Source organism: Mya arenaria, chromosome 3, assembly GCF_026914265.1.
Source record: "Mya arenaria isolate MELC-2E11 chromosome 3, ASM2691426v1".
Lineage (NCBI taxonomy): Eukaryota > Metazoa > Mollusca > Bivalvia > Myida > Myidae > Mya > Mya arenaria.
In genome coordinates this window covers 16,069,902-16,089,419 of record NC_069124.1, presented here as the reverse complement: position 1 = coordinate 16,089,419, position 19,518 = coordinate 16,069,902, and the positions used below count along the sequence as shown (strand labels likewise).

The following is a 19,518-nucleotide window of genomic DNA, read 5'->3' as shown; positions in this document are numbered from 1 at the left end:
AAAATATTCGTAAATGTAGTTCTTTCAGTTAATCAATAATTGTAAAAATCCATTTTAAAGTTAGGAAAATAAGGATTTTTTCCCAAAGACATCAGCAGTGCTTGATGTGGATAATAAAACGTGAAGCCTAAAAGCATATATAAAAATCGTATTTGAGTAACAGGTTTTAGAATTATCATTACATGCCCTATTGATAATAAAACATATCGACAATAGTTAAGGTCGTAATGGCTTCTTATTTATCGAGAGTTTGACGGGGTTGATGGTTTAGGAGATCAAAACGTCGCGTCAATTACGTTATTGGCGCCGATTTCGGTTAAATATTTTTGTCCTTCGTGAACAAAATTGATAATAACTCTAAAACATTCTTATAAGGGGTTTATATTGATTCACGATTATGTGATAGGATAAGAAAATTTGCACTCGTTTAAAATATATTAAATGAGAATTCATTACGTATATATTCAAATGTCCACACCATGTTATCAATGTTGTGTTGTTTGACATGCATGCTGAAACACTACTGAACAGTATAGGTGGATTAGGAAAACATACACTGTAATAATTATGTCTTTAATGCAAAATATTTAATGGAAACAATTTGATGTCAGAAAAACGATTTCAAACTATCAGCAGATTAATATATTTTTACGAAAAAACATTCAAACTCTTAATCTATGGAATTGATTTTAGATTGGTAAAACATATATTGAAAGCACTTACCAAAGCACCGAAAATGTTCAACCTCTGACGCTGTATGTGAAAGCAACGCCAAAATAACCAAGCATCCACATGAAAACGCCATGTTGTTTTATTATGAAGTATGTTTTGACAATGTAAGCCTACATAATCTAACGTTTTCGTGTGCATATGTTCTTTTATGGAGAAAATTTTCCCGGAAATCATTCTTTTGAGTATTTTGAAATTAAAACTATTATAAAGAACGATGCATAAAATGCTGATTTTGAATGAATTTCTGTTTCGTGCACTTTCTGGTTATTGTTCTTTATTCATGCTTGTTTCGCAAAATTAGTGCTTGAAAACGATGCCTTAATCATGAGTTGTGTTTTATCTTGTCAGCGTCCTGTTCTATACCACCAGTGTCGTTAAGCATGCTCTGCTGTTCCCGTATCTGTCACATGGGATTCTGCTTGGTATACAACGCCATCGTTTCAGATTCCAATGTTTGCGTAGAGTTTAGAAGTATTTGTCACATTAAAAGATGATGAAAAATATGATGTGTTTTATTGCATCATATTGGACCATATTTACTACAGATATTCCACTTTACTTTTAAAGTCCGTTCAAATTTCCTGTGATGTTTTAATCTGGTTTAAATATGAAAACCTTATAAAAAGACTGCAATAATTTTGTTAGTGAGTAGATCCTCTGTAGCCGTTATGTTTCTGTAACGTGTCTTCATTGTGGAAATGTAGGGTGTCTTACAAATGAAAGACCAAGGTGTTTCGTGATATAAATGTTTTTATTCATTATTTATCAGGTATCAAACCTTCGCTTTTGGATTAAATACAAATGTCTTTGATATTTCATCTTGGTAAGTAAAGTTGAGAATATATTATTGCAACTCTATTGAAAATAAAAAAGAAATTAATTGACTATGCATCTGTTTTGCTCTTTAAAGGTAAAAACTGTATTAAAAATGTACATTCAAAGTTAATATTATAAAATCCAAACTATGTTTCACTCAAAAAAACCCATTAAGATATGATTTACAAAAGAAGAACACACAAAAAATGCAATTAAAGATTATACTGAAAAAAATGGGATTAAAAGTTTAATTGCAGTATTTAATCCCACGGTAGAGTTACACAATTCATAGTTATGCATTGAACAGGCAAAACATGCATTTTTATGTTCCTGAAATACCTGTGTCTACACATTTTTTGCAATATTTTTTTGCAGGGTTCATAATTTTGAAATCAAGAGGAAATATCACGTTTTCCTCATATCACTTAGATGGAAAAAGGACTTCTGCATTAAATAAATCTGTATCATAGAAACTAGATAAGAAATAAACTTATGGCAAATAAAGCACAAACACGCAGAGTGATATTGTTATAACTACATTTGTGTACTTCAAAATAATTCTTAGTGGTAAAATTAAACTGGAAACAAGGTAAAACTTATTTATTATCATAGTGAGAGTGTACTGTAACCTCAAGGGCGGTAACCCGCATAATTATTTGTTATTGTCTTAATTTATATTATCCGTGTTTGTTGTGTATCGATTTAGTGTGTCTCTCGCCTTGACCATGTGATTCTAGTTTAAGATCATAATTATACCGTAAAACACAAAAAATACCATACAAACAACTAGAGCGGCTTACTGCTGTCCTATATAATTGGTACTAGTCTTTATGTGGTATTATGCTATCCAATGTACAACAATGAGTGGTATCACTTATTTGTATTTCACTTGGTTCTTAGAAGCATTTGCGCTTCAGTGCCTTTAACCTATTCTTCAGCTTCTGCCTGATGGACAGACCCAAATAAAAATGTGTATTTATCAAAACCATCGTCTGCATTTTGACAATGTGACTATTTGTTTTGGTCTAAACGTTCAAAATTTAAAATTTCATTTTGACGGGCTTGAAAGTGAAATTGAACTGCACGTATTATGAATTAATGTTCATTAATATCAGTGGATTTCACATTCCAAGATATTGCTTTTTGAAACTTCAGGGCGTCGGAATGTCTTTCATGGGAGAAAGGTTTTCAAGATTACACGCGAAAAGCGTGTTTTTGTATAAGCTAGAAAGCTGTACTTGAGCTCCAAAACATTCACACGAAAGAAGTTCAGTCGATGGTTGTCACGGTTCAAGCGATCGATCATCTTTACAGGCAGACGAGTTAAATGTCAAAATTCGATTAACAAAGGTAATTGATAACTAGAGTATGCCAAGGCCTATGGGCCTCAAACTTATGAATAGAGTATGGAGAATGGCACGCAGACAAAGAGGCAGTCAAAGGTCACGGTCGCGATGATAGCAATCTGTATATCTCTATATAGTGCATTACCGTATTCTTAACTTTATTGTATTCATTGAATTAATTAATTTCACTGAAGGATTCATACATATATTATACGTATAAATAAAAAGATGGAAGATAATTGCTTAATTTATTAATATCTTTATCGTTCTCAACTTCTGTATTAGGAATTAATTACACAATTACAATTACCTTCATCTCGAACATTTTACTATATAATATATCACTTTCTCAAGGATTGAATGCTATATTGAAATAAGCGGGGCACTGTGACCATTTTAACACATGTCTTTTCTAGAACATAGATAGTAATAGTTTCACACATAATTGCTTATAGTTTGATACGAGCAGTTGTTATCAAATAAAGACATTCGAACAAGCGGAATGAAACGGTTCATTACAACATTTTAAACAGTTGAACTATAAGTCTTCGAACAGACAAGTAGAAATGACAAAATGTCACTTGGAACAGTTAAAATTGTCCCTTGTCATAGCTTCCCTAGGATCGTACAGCGAAGGGGCGTTGAGGAATATACCCATCGTCCCACACACGCATGCTGTGGTGAAAATATAGAGGAATAAGCGGTCCATCACCATGGCAACGTAGTTCCAGTCTCGCTCTTCCTGAAACGAAGGCCAGGGGAAAATGTAAATTCAATGCACTATTTAAACCAAAAACAATAATCAAATTTATGGCAACCGTTAAAAGTTTGTTTCAAGACACACTATTTGCTCGATGCATCATTAAGTTTTATCTCTTTTATATTATGTATGCAAGTAAAATAAGTATCATAATGAAAGACAATCATGGCAGCAGATGAAAACTTTAACACACACTTGTTTAATTAGCGGAAAGACTAATAAGTTCAAGATAATTTTGATAGTAAGTAAAAAAACTATGTATCTCCACTTACAGACTTTTCATCATCCTCTTTCTTCAGATGCTCAGCAATGTATTTCACGCCTTTAAGAGATTCCCTTATCTCTGGTGGATATTTTGCTAGAATTTCCTTTGTTGTCGTGTGTATCCTTTGTCTTAAAAAGTTGGGTGACGAGCGGTCCCATTTAGGAAATATCTGTGGAGTATCTAAATTAACCTCTCTCATTTCTATTCCATTCACAGTCCTCATTGCAAAGTGTTTCTTATTCACAATTGGTCGTTTCATGCACAGAATCTTTGGTAATATTTCTGTAAATAACCTTTTAATCCAGGGAGACATTTTGTGCGTTGCAGGTGACCGGAAATGAACACTAAGCGTAGTAACCGTCAAGAATATCGACATTGTCACAACAATCATTGTGAAAAGTAGGTACTTCCCTATCAATGGAATGACAATTGAAGTTGGTGGATTGATGTCAGACAAAAGCAAAAAGAACACAGTTAATGCCAGCAAAATCGAAATAGACAAAGTAATTTTTTCACCCGAGTCACTTGGCAAATAGAAGACTAGCACCGTCAAACAAGATATGGCTACACAAGGCATGATGAGATTTATAGTATAAAACAAAGTCCTCCTTCGAATAGTGATATTAAAGGTGATATCAGGGAATGGTTCCGGACAACATGGGTAGTATTTCTCCTTGCGCCTCGCTGTGACGTTAATGATGTCCCACTCGACGTTCTGGTAGTAGTCGCACAGGTCCACGCCGTGTGGAATGACGATCTGGTTTCCTACCATGACACCTCGATCCTCCCAAACATGCTGCAGATCAACCTACCGCAATGAAATGATACGCAATAATTTAGATTTGCTGACGTTGAACATGTTGATTAAAATTGAACCAAAACCGATATTGTATGTCGCGTGTAAAAGTACGTACCTTAAGTCAAAAGTAAATTATTGTTTTACAGCAACCTCATTCACAAACGGCAAGCAATATATTGGTTAACTTTGAAAATAATCATGTACTTTTTACTCTAACGGTGACAAGTAGGCTATTGCATAAATGTTGCTTGTTTAATTGTATTTTAAAGCCAACAGTAATTACTTATCTAAAAGTGTGCAAAATACAAAAAATGTTATTTACAACATTGCATGGAGTAAACAACTTAAGGTCAAACGCTTGACATACCTCATGACCATCATAGGTCCACACCCCAAACTTCATAAAACACTCCTGCTGGTCAAACGGGAAAAACTCCACGTTGATTGGGCAATAGGTCTTGTATATAGCCGGGGGCTCCCAAACTATGAGACCCGTGTGGAAAACGGTCGCCTTTGTGAGCAGCGTTACGACAAAGTCGCCGTCAGCGCTGCAGGATATAAACATCGAGAGGTTACAATCATGACCATGGATTTTATTTTTAATTGTGTAATTATTCGTAAATGTCGGGTAAATGTGAGGTTATGGTCGTATATGCTAGTTTAAGTAATCCTGTTTCAGATAACACGTTTCCGTAAATCATAAATCTTTCAAATATTCAGATCATAAATTGCAAAAAGCAAAGATGAAATGTCATTACGATATATAGTCGGTCAACTTTAAAATAGAAAAAGTCACATGTCCAAATCGAGAGGCGAAAAGGGTGTATCGGCTTCTTTATCTTATATCACGGAATACCTTCTTTAGCTTTGATCCCTCGTTATACTTGTTACCTAAGAATTTCTGCACAAAACACACGCCAAGTTAAAATGAATAATGATCTCAAGACGTTATAATACACTTTAAACCTTGTTCACTTAAGATCCTTACTTGTTATACAGGCCGATGTCAGGTCTCCATAGCTCGACGGAAGGGATGTGGGTGGAGTTGATGCCGCCGAACGACGACGGGTCCCAGCGCAATCTGTGGTCAACCCACTCCTTAGGACATAAAATGAATAGTTTGATATTATTAATAATAAATTACTTTAAGACTGCAGCTTATATGTTCGAGTTTAATTTACTTTTAGAACAAGTGTGAAAACAAACTCGGACAACTGCATTAATCCACTTCAAAGTGACAGAGATGAACAAGTCATAATGTTAGAAAAAAATCGAAAAAAAATGCCAATCTACCAATATGTATCTAAATGGCATTTTAGTTATACTGTTTGCAAAGATATTGTTCAACAACATTTGCATGAGATTAGATAAACTCACATATTGGTTGAATGACATCAAATCAGTGAAATTGTATACATGTATGTATAACCATCAGACAATGACAAGATACCGAGGACAAACAGACACTAATGAAGAGAAACACAGCGTCTCAAGCAACAGACCTTACACATCTATCATACTATTGTTATTATTAAGTATTGATGTAACCGGATCGGCACGGACAGTAAAATTTAGCGAGAACTTAATGGAAAATTAAACTAAAACGTGCACAACCTCACACTTTCCAGGTTACTGGTGAAGCTTTCCGGACCAAAGAAGCTGTTCATGAGTTTTTTCTAAAACGGCCGTCATTCGTATTGGGTTTAAAAAGTTAGAATGTAAAAACAAACAAATTTAAGATGATCTCGTTTTCGTATGAGTTGACGTCTTGCAATCATGCACCCATACATAATGGCACACAGAAAGGCTCAAATTTAAATCTTGGAATGGGTTTTACATTTAGATAGGAAACTGAGTCTTGTGCGGTTTCCAAATGCTGTCTGCCATGCAAATATGCATTACGATAGCTTTGTGAATAAAAGCCGAATTCAGAATAAACAAATCAACGGTTCTTATCTCGCAAATTAAGTGTAATATCGTATACTTTTCATACATTAATTTGTTCAATGTGATCTTTTGAACATAAGGAAACCGATTTCAATTATGATGCTGAATATGACCATGCCATTAGACGTTAACGACAAATCAGTTCACTTACATGTCTCAGCCAAAGGTTGGAGGTCAAAATCTGGTTCTTTTCTGACTGAAACGACATTATATAGTAATAAAGCAAAGACATACATGCTAAACGATATAGAATATTTATATTGAAATACAATTATGTTTTTAAAAAATATTTTGTTTATACCTTGCCATTTAAATGTCAATCAAAATTGGATAAAATCGCAATGAAAGCAACTGAATTATTTAATTTCAATTTCGGAGGAAATAATAATGGATCAACTGGGAAGTGTAAAACAGAAAAACAAGAAGTCCTTGGGTTTATTTCGAACTTATGTGCAATTTGAACGTTTGAATGTTGTTTGATTGATACAAACACAATGGTTACATGCCAGACATCACATGCTTAAAGGAACGGGATTCTATTCATTTTCAATTCTAATTCTTGGAATAATTAACTTTAAATGACAAGAAATCCCATATAAGATAGTTGAGATGATTTTTAGAACATGTCTGGTACGATTGAATAAAGGCAGAGGATCATTGTTTTCAAGTTCAACGGTAATTAATATTCGCTGTTTATGTCTATACACAAATGAAAATTTTAACCCAATGTATTAGAGGCAGATGTAAGCTTTTTGCACAACGTTCTTTTGTCCTACGGAAAACGCTTACACGATTGTTGAAATAACATTAACAGCAATTGTTAACAATATGTATATGGTATATTCTGATGGATTTTAAGCTTCTGTCTAGCTGATATTAACAACACAAATGAAATGCGTGTTCAGAAATGCCGGGAAAAATATGTATTCTGTTAACGGTAACACAATTATTCAAATGACTTCGGAGCGCGAGTGACTGAATTAATTCTCAATCATTAGATGCCAATCAAAACATGAGGAAATAACAGAGATTTAGGATGAACTTCTGGTTCTGAAAGTCAGGCGATATTAATCATAATGCAGAAATGTTTGGATATGATGCGCATGTACCTTTTTAAGATTCGTAAAACATGTCCAACGTTCTCGTACTGAATATAAAACGTCGTCGAATTCAGGAATCGTTCATTTGTACTTAGTTTTTGTCTGCAAACGACATGTTTCATTTTTTTAAATTGCAATCATTATATTTAGTGAAATAAGAGACAAAGTGAAAGACAATCAAATTATAAAAAATGTTCTCATTTTGAGAGATATATAAATGAATATATACAATTCAGAGAGCGGCCGAGTACTTGATATTTCTGGATCAGGTGGCATCGCGTTTATTACCTCTTTCATTGTTTTCTTTTGTCACATTTCTATTTCTATTGCTTACAGACGATATCTGGTTCTCCTAATGACTTTGATTCCTTCATTAGTCCATAATGGGTGTTAGTGAACTGTGATTTGTCATTTTAATCCTTCTCCATCAACGTCCATACAGGCCCACAGAAGAGCGTTTGTTAGAGATGCAATTGTTCTCTGCAATGTTTCATTGTTGTTCCAATTCTGTTCACTCTTTTGTTACTTGCCAAATTTAACGAAATATCCTTGGTGTTCTTATCGTGCTTAAAACATTGAATTTCGTGAAATTAGCAAGGAATGTCTAGCGTGGGAAAAGTATTTTAAATTAGCTAGACATAGCAACACAACCAGTTGACAGTTGAAAATTGGAATCAAATTTACCGTTTTAGTTTATACGAGAGGTTACACAGAATTAAAAGTACAAAATATTTTTTTATAGTGCTTCTGTGCGACTTTGTTACATCACTTCACAGACAATTGCATTGTTAAAGGTAATGAAATACAAAGAGAACCTTGTATATGTCCTATAGTATCACATTTGGCGGAGGGAAGACAAAAATACTGCCGAAATCGTTAAATACTTTATTCTTGTTAACAATGTGTGGCCGAAATGAAGAAGTTTGAATTCATACTATTTAAACCTTATTTTTCGTACTCGTTATCATCATCTGATCGTGAAAAATTATTTTCGCTACCAAAATTTGATCGTGAAAATCTAAATCAATGCACGACATCAGTATTGTAGTATACTAAAATGCAAGGATCTCTTTTGTATGAAACCACGTGCACGTTTAACCCAAACTGGCAGTGAGGGATACGAAATTTAAAAATAAGGTTTAAATGCGTATGCTAAAGATTGAATTAAATTACGAGACAGTAAAGATGATGAGTTTAACATAAAAAAAATCATAAATAAAACCGTTGGAGAACATAACTTCTGCGAGGACTGAGCTATCTTTGGTTTTCTTAATTTCATGAGTGTTTCAATTGCATCTAATTGGAAGTATACATGTACTTTCAATCTCCGGAGATTTTCTTTCTCCAAAAGAATTTAATTACAAAGGAGTATCTGGTATCAATATGCTGAACATTCATGTCGAATTAAACGCGTTACTTTTAGGCTCAATTTGCGTCTTTTCATCATTAAATTACATTCTATGTACCAAAACAGCTTTGCCATTTCTAATCACCGAAACGAGAGAATTGACTAAAACAACCAAATATGTCGGCATTGATCATGAATAATTTCTGAAATCTTTTCGAAATTCTTATCTTGATTTATAACTTGGATTTATAAATAATTCGTAAAAACTGGATCTTGTTTAAAAGAGTTATTAATCCAAGAAACGTTTGTTTTCAATGTACAGCTCTTCAAACGGCATCTTGTAATTGTGCTTATTGCTGTTCAAGTAAAACTACTAGTATATCAAACTGTACAAAAATGAATACAGTTTTACTCTACCAAAATACGAGATGGTGGACAATCAAAGTATTTAGAGTATTTAAAGTATATATTTGTTCACTCTTTGAATTTTTTTTTTTTTAAATGTATGCAATTAATAAAACATTCGGGTCTTCGATATCTTTGAACAGGGGATATCGCGATTATTAACACTCTTATTTCTTTGAGAAGCGTTTGTGATGCTTATAGACGATCTCCGATTCTTTTTATGATTGTTTTTCTGTCTGTTAGTGTTAAGTGGTGTTAGAAAATTAAGGTTTTTCATTTGGAACCTCATTCGTACGCGACCGTACCCCAACACGGAAAAGATTCTGGAAGAGATCAAATGATCCTCTGTAAAAGTTGACTCATATCCCGATTGTGTTACACCTTTGTCAAGCTTGTCAAATATATCAAAATATAAGTGCAGTTCTAAATAGCAGTCTAAACCGTTGTGAAAAGAGCAAAGTAATTATATTTAAAAAGTTTTTAAGCTATTTTTAAGTTTCAAATTTTCCACCTGTATTAATACACGTGGACAACATGGGCATGAGCGAAAACACACATTTGTCGAATCTTAAAACATAAAATAAAGCAAACATTTTCATTAAATCAACAGAAAGAAACCAAAATACAAAATATACAGCTTAATTCAGTCGAAACATCAATAGGTAGGTTGACGTTTATATGCATTGATACAGTTAATGAGTTCAAAGTTGTATGAAACGAAATGAAAATTACAAGATAAATACAATTCGTTTGTATAGTGCTTCTTCTACGAATAGATACTTCATTGAACAGTCAAGTGTATTGTTAAAGTTAATGAAATACCGAAAAGGACCGGCGAACGTCCCATTGAATCACGACTGACGGGTCCAATCTGTCCTCAACAAGTACACTGTCTGAATAAGTATTAGGGTTTCATGTTCTTCAGTTGATTAACGAACTATGTCTAGAAACTTGAACTTGCACAATCCACATATGCCGGACACCATACTGTTTTGGTAATAAAAGTGTAATCCAGTTTGTCATCAACCCGCTAAAAATTATCTCATCATTTGAAACATGCAAAAGATACTTACCTGATTCCAAAAAAGTCCTAGTTTTATGATAGCCAACGAGTCAAATAATGATACATGGAAGGTAGGTTGTGAACATCAGTTAACAAAATACATACTTACCAAAAATAGTATAAATTATTTGTGGACTGAAAAATGCGATATTTAAACTAATTAAAATCTAAGCTCAATAAAAGTTCCCTATCTCCTAAAAATACTAAGTATATGTACAGAATATAAATAAATATCATACTCTATCATATTTAAACATTTAGTTTAGTTTTAGATTTTATTTGCTTCTTGTCATGGTTAGTGTAAGATAAGTGTTCGTCGTCCAGAGTACCTGTTGCCATTCTTTAGAGACTCTTATATTACTAGTTTAATAATATGAAATCAGATAATATGTATATAAATTACCATCATACGATGACAGGATACCGAATCTAAACAGTCACTTAAGAAGAGGAACACAGCGTCTCAAGCAGCAAACATAACACAGCTATCAAAATATTGTCATTCCTAAGTATTGGATCAATCATCACGGCAAGGACAGTCAAACCATGCTATTATTCACTTGAGGTCTAAACCGGCTTACTCGTGCACAGCCTAACACTTCCCAAGATACTGGTGAATCTTACCGGACACTGTAAGCTGTTCATGAGTTATTCTAAAAACGCATTAATTCGTATTAAGTTGAAAAAGTACTTTATACTTTGTACTGTTAGTTAAGTGTTCGTATTCCAAAGCGCATGTTGCCATTCCTAACCACTGGTAAAAGAGGTAAAACGGTGTTTCTCTACCAAAGCACCTGGTGTCATTTTAAGTCACTAGTATAAGAAGTACCATCATGTTTCACTACCAAAGCAGTTGTTGGCCTTCTAAAACGCTTGTACAAGAGGTACCACCATGTTACTCTGCCATAACACTTGTTTTCCTTCTTAATCACCGATGTAAGAGGTAAAAGAATGTTTTAATACCACTAGTTAAATAAGTACCACCATTTTTGTCTACCAAAGCTCTTGTTGCCCTTCTCCTTAATCACTTCTGTTAGTGGTACCACCATGTCTTTTTCACCAAAGCGCCTGTTGCAATTTAAAACTTCATGCATACAATATATGTCTATGCTGGTGTATCAAAGCACTTTTTGCCTAAATCCACTGAAATGAAGGGTACCACCATTTTGTCCACCGATGCAAATGTTGCCATTCTAAGTTGATGGTATAAAATGTACGACCATGTTTGACTATAAAACCACATGTTGCCATTTTAACTCATTGGAATAAGAGGTACCACCATATTTCTCTACTGAAGCACAATCATGTTGCCGTTTTAAATAACTTCTATGAAAGGTACGACCATGTTTATTTTAAAACCTTATGATTTTTTTTATCAATAATACAAACTCACCACATCAAGTAGTTGTGAGAGCCGCATACCCAGTTTCACAGTCAGTTTGCTGACGGTTGTGCCGTTTGCCGTGCTTCCGGAAGGCCGGATCAGCTTGTTGTACGGGTTCTTCTGCAAGTAAAATTGAAAAACAATAAAGCATTAATAACATTATTCAAAATTTAATTGGTTATTTTGCCTTGCAATTAGATTCATGAAAATGCTTGTTATATATTTATGCATGTACTAATAATGATATTGTCACCCATTGTATATCATAAGGCCGCTTATAATAAGTCTTTGTCCTTCAGGTAAATAAAAGATGTGTTCAGGTTTTTAATGATGTTGATGCCCTTACAAAAGCGGGAGACATAAGGAGTTTTTACGTGTTAAAGTAATGTTTGATGATGACATGATGTTACATTCGACACTCTCACTTCGCCCATTCTTAATCATCAAAAAAATGCATCAGGTCATCTAACTATCTTAGAAAACTAACTCATTTGCTAACACAATGTCAATATAAAAGCTGACGCAGGGAAGGAGTGTCGAATGAGAGGCAGTATTCGTACATTTAAACATCCGCGAAAGTTGAACTTCTTAATGAAACAGCCCAGTACTTACTGATTGGCTATCTGCAATCCTATTGGCTATGAAGGTTGTATTCTAACAGTGATGTTATCTTTAAGAAAACTAGATTTCGGAAGGGAAACTAAACTAAGTCACAATAGTCCAGAATTAGAGCCCTTCATTATTCGTCTGTATAGATGGTTGTGATATTAATATTGTTAGTAAAATATATTGCTACAGTATAGAATGCCTAATTACAACAAATCAGCCTTTATGAAAAAATGAAGTAATGACTGAAAACTACAAGGACATACCTAAACATTTGATACTCCTTTATTTACCTCAATGGTATATGTTGTCCTGTTTTCGTGTCATTATGTTGTGCCTGTTCCAAGAAGTTGACAACGAAACAACGGCACACCAACTAACGGCTGGTCACATGACACGTTATTTAGTTAAAAGGAAACTTGGCAAAGTTGAGGATAGACGGACAATTGATAATGATGACGAAGGTTGTATTATTCTTAGTGCCAAATAATGGGTGAATGTGCATTTTTATTTCCTAAGGTCATCAATGGTTCATGTAATATGTCATAAATATCATAAGTTTGATGAAATATACATATAATTGCTACAGTTAACACAATATTTACAAAAATAGTTTTTGGGTGATTGAACATCAGTCTGCGATATGACATGTGATCTATTTATTGACTGACCAAGATACAATCATAGAAGCTGATGTGAAGCAGCAACAGTGGGCTGTGAAGATGATGTTTAGAATTTCCGGGCAAAGATTTAAATCATTAATCATTTTGTCAATATCAGTTCTAATCTTGAAGACTTACATCGGCTTACAAAAAGGCTTTGGGCCAAGAAACCATATGTTTAATACTTTATGTCTACATACGTTATTCAGTTTCTTAACAGTGTTTCACGGTGGCACAGTAAGCGGAAAAGTTTTGCAATATAAGTCAAATTTCATTTTATGTAGTGTTAATATTTTTCTTGAACAGATAGTCTTTATCTGCAAATTATCAAGTTTTTAAATGTTATCAGGCGATGGTCTAGCCATACCGATTCGTTGATTTCATTCATTTTTTCCATGTTATTCTTAAATTTTGTAAGAGCATATGCATGAATTTAAAATAGTAGAACGAGCAATAATCTCAAATGATTTACTGGGAGTTGGGAAAGTAATTTTTGTAATAGCCTTTGATATTCAGAACTCTAAGTCCATTCGATTATCGAGTACAATTGAATAGGCAATTAAAATGAAATAGCAACTTAATTGTACCAAATAAAGTGTTGTGCGTCCGTGCGTAGTGTTTTAGTATGTTGCATGGTTTCCCCTTTCAGTTCGTCTAGGTTACTGGTTAGAAGCAAGTGTTTGTGCTTGGCACGTAATTTTGTTTGTCTACAATTATCGAAGACTCTTATCTGGAGATGGCCAGCAGATATCATGTAAGACTAGTAATTAATGTTGATTGCTGGTTTCGTCTATGCCCCATAACACATGATTGAAGACCAATGCTCAAGGCGTGGTGCTGTAATTATACATTACTTGGAAACCCAAGCTACTTCACTTCTATAATAAATAGTTTTTAATTGGTCAGTAAAAATATGATAAAGAAAAGGATATATGGCTCCAATATCTCAAAAGTATCCTTTTATAACAAGATCAAGCTAGGTGCATTATATTTGTTTTGGTATATTCTGTGTTATATTCCCATTTTGGAGATTCCTAAAACATTTTAAAGATGCACTCCTACTCCCAAATAAAAATAATACAATTGTTTTTAATATTCCAAAAAGGATGGGCAAATGTCGAAAACAGCGGTTCATATGAATGATACCGAGTTTAATTTGAAAGAAATGATCATGAAACACGGTATTTCTACCTTATGAGACTATAGTAGACCACAGTAAATCTTTGAGCATTCACCAACCATTTAATATGTATGCGTTTTGAGCTATTAAATACACGGTTACAATTCTTTTATTAGTAATCTAAATTTTCCATAAATGCATTATTTAGTGAGTAGTTAAAGGTTTATCACTCAAAATGTATGTTGTTATACATGTAAATGTATTGATTTTGAATAAGAGTGTCACTTTATGGAAGTTATCTCTATCATGATCACTATAAACTATTTTTCATTTGGTAAACCAACCAAACCTTGCTAATTTGGCTAAATGAAATTAGAAACATAAGCTTGTTACGCCTAAGATTTCTTCGAGAAATCGGGGTCTAATGTTTGCAATAGGATTGGAAGAAAAAGCCATACATAAATAATAAAAAACTAAATAAGAAAATGGGCATGTTAATACCATGGCAAAGAGAGAGTTTAATATGTACAAGGCCACACAGAGGCCACAATATAACGATTCAACTATGCATTATTACTGATGATCACATTAGGCCGATTGTTCAGAAATTTGTTACAGTTAACAACGTTGTTAACTGTATAATTGTTAACTTTCAAATCTGTAATACTCGTAGTGAAAGTTTCATGGCCACACATGTGATCTGTGGTACTTGTAACAAATATTGAGACAACCTATTCAGCTATGCCTCTTTTAACCAAATATGTGAGCACATAAAAATATCTGTACATTAATGGGTCGATTGTTCAGAAATTTGTTAAATTTAACAACGTTGTTAACGTCACCGTTGTTAAATTCAAATAAATATCGCCCTATTTTACACATACAATTACGATCCGCAGTATTCCTTACCAGTTTTGAGACAACCGTTTCATTTTTCTTGCTTTATTTAAATATATAAACACATTTTCAAATAGTTCACCTTTAAAAGTTAAAAACGATGACGTTAATCCCGTTGTTAACTTTAACAATTTTTTGAAAATGTCACTGACTAATATGATATTTTTTTGATGTTGCATAGGTGATTAAATTTAATGCATAACTTTTATGATAAATTGAAAAGTACTTCATTGGTGAAACGCTCTTAAAAAGCTTAATGTCTAAATTATACGCACCTGTATTGTGAACACTAATGATCCAGATCATTATACCTGTCATAATTTATCATTCTTATGAAAGCAAGATGTTGCAAAATATTGCTTAAAGTGACACTCTTATTCAAAATCAATACATAACCATGAATAACAAACATAACTTTTGCGTGATAAGCCTTTATCTATTTACTAAATAATGCATTTATGGAAAATATTATTTAACAAGATTGTAAACTTGTACTTGATAGCTAGAAACGAAAACATATTAAATCATTGGTGAGTGCTAATATATTTACTGTGATCTACTTTCGTCTCATAGGGTAAAAATACCGTGTTTTCTGCACTGTTTTTTTCAAATTTAACTCGGTAACCTTCAGAAGAGCCATTGTTTTCGATATTTATTATTTCATTTTGGTATATTAAAACAATTGTATAAATTGTGGTCAATCTTGCTTGGGTGTAAGAGTACATCTTTAAAGACATTACATAAGGGAACATGACCCACAACAACATTTTAACTAAAACGCACACATCTTCAAGTTTATTAATTGCGGTACAATGCCTTAGAAACATTTTGCAATTATTAAATGTACCGTTACATAATGAGCATCCTTTGTGTAACGACCATCGAAACAAAATGTCAAGACATATTCTTTGAAATTTAAACGTCGATTAAAAATATATTAAAACGGTATATCAAAAACAGACACCAATTAACATGACGTACACATGTGTACCTAGACAATATAAAACTTAACGATATCCTCTTCAGCTAACCACTCATTAACCTCGCCAATACATAAGAATGTAAGTGTTGTCTGTAAGTTCATACTTATAACCTAAAACTGTGTCGCACTAAAATGTGTTTGATTAACTGCAACTATTTCTTGATTAACTGTAATGACAGCTATTGCTCTGTCAATGATGTTATATCGAATCAAACAAATTGAATACTTCCAGCTGCGTGGTCATCGCCGTTAAATGTCATTGATAATACCATTACAATCAAACGTGGTAACAAGATCACGATGAGTGACCGGAAGTGGACATACCTGCAGAAGGAAATAGTGCAACTGTTGTTCCGCCGGTGGTTCACTCGAGGCGACCAGGAACAAAACCCCGAACACAAATCCGGCCATTACGACACGCACCTTCATCTTCGTCGTAGGCAAATCCGCCAATCACAAATTAATATCTTAACAATCACAGAAAGTCTGCCACAACGCCTTGTATGGAAACTGCCGTCTTTCATCAGCGTATGACCGATATCACATGAAGCCTGCAGGATCAACGCCAAGTCCACTACATCAAACAAGATCGCTTGTTCATCCTGTAATACTTGCATCTTCTACATGTTTAATAGGTTAATATGTAAGTCGTCCATCCACATTACCAATATCTATATCGTGTAAACAATGCTAGTTATACGATCACCGATCATTGTGCCAAGAGTGACACAGCGCGGTCTTATTTCGGCAGCGAAATACAATCGCTTTCTTATGCTAAATGAACATCGGTTAATAGGAAACGTACTCCTCCTCAAGTTACAGATCAGCTCCTAATATTTGTCGGTCTTAAAAATCAGATAACTGCTCAGAGTTTTCATTTCTGATTTTACTTTTTTCAGAGCTCTACATACGAGGGCCGGTGTGGCGTACACATATAATTTATTATCTAAAACAGGTTGGTATTGGCCAACCTATGTCTGCCAGGGTAACGTGCTTGATCCACATAATAAACTTATTTTTTTAATAATCCAATGCTAGACAAAAGTTCACACTGGTTGTCCGAGTTTTGAAAAAGGACGTCCGACTATTTTGTTATAATTGAAGCAGTAATTAATTATAAGAGAAACATCCAAAACAAATTCGATAATACCTAAGACATGGGATTATCATCCGAATCTCCCACAGTCTATTACTATTTGTTGAAGGCAATCTTGTATGACAACAGGTACATGTTGGAGGACGCAATCCAATTATTCCAGTCACAGCGGCCTGATTGGACCTGTCAGTGTCCATCCTATGTCCAATATTGCTGACCACTCCTATCTCAGCTGCAAATGAACAATTCGCTTAATTTGACATGCAACATCGTCTGAAAGGCTATTAATTCCACATCAGGACGGCGTGATTCCCATATACAGCGTTCAATGAGGGAAATTTGACAAACGATTATTCATATTAACTACTTTAGTATGAATTATTTTGTTGTGTTTGGTCTTTCGTAAGACTTGCAACAATATGTTTTACTCCCCTCGCCTTGAAATGTATATTGTATATCATATCTTTAGTCACTCACATTATTTTCTGACAAAGCACTTTGTACTTTGCTAATTAGTATTAGGGAAAATATAAAGCATCGCCTTAATTTTTGAGGAATCCGATTTCTTTTATGTACATGTTATACAAAAATATCGATTTATAACATGATGTAGCATAACATTTATCTTGAATAAATGTCATACCGATGGAACGACCGACCGACCGACGAACCGACCGATCGGCCGGCCGACCGACCAACTCACCGAGAAACTCACCGACCGACTTACCGCCAGAGCGTCCGACCGATTGACCGACAAACTCACCAACCGAGTCACCACCAGATTGACCGACAGACCGACCGACCGACCGACCGACGGACGGACGGACCGACCGCCGGACCGACAGACAGACAGAAAGACAGACAGACAGGCATGGTCTAAAATGCCTTCATCGCACCACATATAAGCGAAAACAAGAAACACATTTATTACAAAAGCGAAACATGAGCAACAAATGAATTTGACGTTCGTGTATATCACAACTAAAACTATTTTGTAATTCAAGTTTTGATTTCATTTTAAAGATCTTTAATTACTTCAGGCCCTTCCTGATCGTTTCTCAGATTGCGCTTACTGCTCTACACGGATACACATAGCTACACCAAGTTAAAGGTCGCACGGAATAATTGTACCGTTTCACAAGTTGCGTCTACCTACTGCTCTACAAGGATACACTAAGCTACGCCCAGTTAAAGGCCGCACGGAATAATTGTATCGTTTCACAAGTTGCGTCTACCTACTGCTCTACAAGGACACACATAGCTACGCCCAGTTAAAGGCCGCACAGAATAATTGTATCGTTTCACAAGTTGCGTCTACCTACTGCTCTACAAGGACACACATAGCTACGCCCAGTTAAAGGCCGCACGGAATCATTGTATCGTTTCACAAGTTGCGTCTACCTACTGCTCTACAAGGATACACATAGCTACGCCCAGTTAAATGCCGCACGGAATCATTGTATCGTTTCACAAGTTGCGTCTACCTACTGCTCTACAAGGATACACATAGCTACGCCCAGTTAAATGCCGCACGGAATAATTGTATGGTTTCACAAGTTGCGTCTACCTACTGCTCTACAAGGATACACATAACTACGCCCAGTTAAAGGCCGCACGGAATAATTGTACCGTTTCACAACTTGCGTCTACATACTGCTCTACAAGGATACACATAGCTACGCCCAGTTAAAGGTCGCACGGAATAATTGTACCGTTTCACAAGTTGCGTCTACCTACTGCTCTACAAGGATACACATAGCTACGCCCAGTTAAAGGCCGCACGGAATCATTGTGTCGTTTTACAGGCTGCGTCCGTCTACTGCTCTACAAGGATACACATAACTACACCCAATTAAAGGCCGCACATAATCATGTATCATTTTTGTATTTTGAGATGTGCAAACTCAACCTCAACTTGTGCCTGCCTAATGCTCTTCAAGGATACACAGGGTTACACACAGTTGAAGTAATTTCGCTGTTCCATTATTTTTTTATTTTGTTTAAATTTAATTTGACGTTACCAGGCGAATATGGACTGAACGTTGTAGTTGAAAAGTCGGAGAACATGCTCACTCCCCTGAGCCAAACAATGATAGGTATACGTATGCTATGGCCCATACAATAATGTATACAGAAACACTGCAATTTGAAAAATAAGAGAGTATTTCAATAATAGACTAAACTTATTTA

General features: G+C 34.6%; 1 protein-coding gene across 1 annotated transcript; it reads right to left on the bottom strand.

Moving 5' to 3' along the window:
* Positions 1–3,216: 3,216 nt before the first annotated feature.
* Positions 3,217–16,966, bottom strand: LOC128227777 (acetylcholine receptor subunit alpha-like 1). Its single transcript, XM_052938624.1, has 7 exons — positions 16,557–16,966; positions 11,975–12,085; positions 6,817–6,861; positions 5,707–5,816; positions 5,086–5,266; positions 3,927–4,727; positions 3,217–3,636 (listed from the first exon to the last, which is right to left on the bottom strand). Exons 1-7 carry the CDS (start codon positions 16,659–16,661, stop codon positions 3,472–3,474), a joined length of 1,518 nt encoding a protein of 505 aa, XP_052794584.1. The 5' UTR covers positions 16,662–16,966; the 3' UTR covers positions 3,217–3,471.
* Between the last annotated feature and the right edge of the window lie 2,552 nt (positions 16,967–19,518).

Coding starts and splice junctions, on each gene's coding strand:
- LOC128227777 (XM_052938624.1), bottom strand. CDS start 16,661: ATGAAGGTGCGTGTCGTAATGGCCGGATTTGTGTTCGGGGTTTTGTTC. Junction 6,862..11,974: donor TCTCACAACTACTTGATGTG/GTGAGTTTGTAT, acceptor ATGTCGTTTCAG/TCAGAAAAGAACCAGATTTT. Junction 3,637..3,926: donor AAGAGGATGATGAAAAGTCT/GTAAGTGGAGAT, acceptor CCTTCGTTTCAG/GAAGAGCGAGACTGGAACTA.